Source organism: Polistes fuscatus, unplaced genomic scaffold (assembly GCF_010416935.1).
Source record: "Polistes fuscatus isolate 324 unplaced genomic scaffold, CU_Pfus_HIC Scaffold7, whole genome shotgun sequence".
Lineage (NCBI taxonomy): Eukaryota > Metazoa > Arthropoda > Insecta > Hymenoptera > Vespidae > Polistes > Polistes fuscatus.
This window is the reverse complement of record NW_025113151.1, coordinates 4,472,876-4,476,088: the sequence shown is the minus strand read 5'-3', so window position 1 is coordinate 4,476,088 and position 3,213 is coordinate 4,472,876. Positions and strand designations below refer to the sequence as shown.

General features: G+C 34.1%; 1 protein-coding gene across 1 annotated transcript; it reads left to right on the top strand.

Annotated features, from left to right (window-relative positions):
- Positions 1 to 243: 243 nt before the first annotated feature.
- LOC122524194 (myocyte-specific enhancer factor 2) lies at positions 244 to 3,213 on the top strand (the record flags this gene model as incomplete). The annotated part of the gene is given in 5 exon segments (XM_043646324.1): positions 244 to 402; positions 1,174 to 1,309; positions 1,412 to 1,668; positions 1,960 to 2,144; positions 2,711 to 3,213. Coding segments are annotated over 5 exon segments (1,194 nt in total), but the record flags the coding sequence as incomplete, so codon positions are not given.

Below are 3,213 nucleotides of genomic sequence, written 5' to 3'. Positions count from 1 at the left end.
TATTAATTTTTATTTTTGCTTTTTTTTTCTATCTTTTTTTCTTTCTTTCTTTCTATCGTTGCACACCTATAATTTGCACCTGCGAATACATTCGTCGCGAGGTCGAACGTCTTTCCACCTAAGCGCTTAGGAATATGTACGCGCGCGCGTACATATGTGTGTTAGTGTTAAATTAATGTGCATGTGAAGGTTGAGTGCCCTCGGGCGGTGTGGTCACGTGAACCTGTCTGCTGACACTTGCAGGCGCTCAACAAGAAGGAACATAAGGGTGCCATGTCTCCGGAGAGTCCGGAACCCGACGCGATCGAGTATAATCTTACCCCGCGTACCGAGGCCAAATACACCAAGATCGACGAAGAATTTCAGATGATGATGCAGAGGCACCAGCATAATGGCACAAGGGTACGTGATCCTCATATGTAATCAAATCACATGCAAATTTTTATTTTTTTCTTGCAAAACGTTCTTTCAACTTTCTGCCTTTTTTTTTCTTCATTTTTATTTTTATTTATTTAGTTGATTGGTTGATTGTATGTTGATTGATAATTAATTTTTGCGATATTTATTTTTTTTTTGTACTAAATAATTGATTAAAAAGTGTATTGGAAATATTTGTATGTATAACTTGGTAAAAATGAATCATTTGTAAGTAAGAGTTTGTTGTCCAATTATTATTAGATTGATTGATAATTATATAATTTGTAATATTTTAATTTTAATTAAAAATAGTTGATCGGTATATCTGTTAAAATATTTTTAGATACGATATTAAATGAGTCATTTTAATCTGCAATTAGGGGTTGTTCTTCAATAGTTTATTGTCCAATTATTATTTGGTCACTTGTTGAGTAATTTGAAGTATTTTATATCTAAATAAATAATTGAATACTTTATTTGTTAGAAATATTTTTCTTATTTTTTTAATTGAATTGATGTATAACTACTTATAAAAGTATCATTTTATTCAACTAAAATTCATAATTTAAAAACATAAGATTTTTATGAATCAACAAAAGAGAATATCGTTTTCATTCGATCATATCTTTACTCCATATCAGATATCATTTTCAGAGTAATAAAGTTCGAGTGGAAACCGGTCTAAGATTAGTGATTTTCATGAACTTGCCATGATGAATGCAGAAAGTAAATTACATGTATAATGTTTGATTACAGGGGATGGGACAATCTAATTACACATTACCAGTAACTGTGCCAGTTAATAGTTATGGTGAATCGCTACTTGGATCTAGTCCTCAAATGGCACATACCAGCATTTCTCCCAGACCTTCATCCTCTGAAACAGATTCAGGTTAATATTCGAATGATAAAAAAAACTTATAAAACAAAAAAAAAAAGATAAAGACAAAAATTTAATCGCTAATAATGTGTTTACATGTTTACTTGTTTATAGTTTATCCACCAGGAGGAATGTTAGAAATGAGTAATGGGTATCCTCCATCAGCTTCTCCGTTAGGTGGATCACCTAGTCCAGGACCTTCACCAGCACTTGGAGTTGGTGGAGGTAGCGCGAATAAAGGCAGTAATCCATCAAGGCATTCACCACAACCACCACCACCTCCACCACCACCACATCCTCACAGAGCTAACCTTCGAGTAGTTATTCCGACACCACTCACACAACCACTTTCTGAAGACACCAATTACGACGTGAGTATTATTACCTACTGCTTACTTTATATACTTTATATACTTTATATACTTTATATACTTTTATAGTTTTTTAATAATGACAATAGTCCTTTTAATTCATTATTTATTACTATATAACTTTATTGTTTCTTTTTTAATTACATTAGCAATGCTAAATAAATAAAACATTTAATTATATAAATAGATGAAAGTTTAATCGAAGTATTTAAATTGTTTTATTATTTTTTTATTATACGTTTTTTATGTCGTGAGATGATAATATTTAGGATGTTTTTGGGGATTTTATAGAGCGGCCACACACAATCTGCATTGAATACACCGGTAGTAGCATTACAGACACCTTCAGTACCAGCTGGATATTCCAGTTTTGGTCCCACGGACTATTCCTCAGATCTAGGAAGTCTTGCATGGTCTCATCAGAGGTACGTTGATGACTTATCAATGTATTCGGCAGCCACCATGTCCAGCATCAGGTAAATCATATTTCATAATTATTCTTACGAAAAAAAACTATTCCTATCCAGATGGGTATGAACTTTATTTAGATTCATAAATTCCAAGATTTTTAATAAGACGTCGATGAAACTTCAGTTACGTTACAATATATTATTTATTTATGAAAAATTCCACTGGAAGTTTTATAGTTTTTTCTCGACAAAGTTTGTGTTTGGCATGCCATTTAAATAAAATAAAAACAAATTTTCTCTTAAAGGATTTCTATTAGAATCATTTACTAATACGCATGTATACTTACTTTCAGTTCGTGTCATATATGTTAATAATTAATCGTTCGTTCGATACATAGACCATATGCTTGTTAATCAGCTTATCAGTAAAGTCACGAATTAAATTAAAAAGAACAACGGTAGTTAAAAACATTTATCAAATTGTAACAAACTTCAATAGATTATTTAACCCTCATCCCTCATCCCGATATACAAATATAAATCAGAAAATTACACAAAAACAAAAAAAAATCGTAAAAACAGAACGTATAAAAACAGAGTTGAAAAACTGAGATGTATTTTCGATATTACAGCGGTCTTCCTCATTTAGCTGTCTCGAGTAGCACACCGCCGCCATCGACGTCACCGTTGCCTGTGAAAATAAAAAGTGAACCGATAAGTCCACCACGAGATCCGCACGGAGGAGGTAACAGTGGTTCAAGTGGAGGGCCAAGTAATGCCAGTAATTTGCATCATACAAACTTGAATGTTGGTCCTTCGTCTAGTACAGGTGGTCCACCCCCGCATCACGTACCACATGCCGGCCCTCAGACATTAAATTTAGTATCTAGCAGACCAAGCAGTAATCCACCACCATCCCACTCGGGTAGCATAACCCCAACAAATCTACCATCCCCGGGTAGTGGGACAGTTGGTGATATCAGAACGACGAGTCATCCTGCTAATGCTGCCAACGGGGGAAATAGTTCGGATTATGAAAATGGACCGCTTATGAAACGGTCTAGGATTTCGGAAGGATGGGCGACTTAATGTCAATCCAATTGTTGCACCCAATTCTTTCATACCTCGACGTACA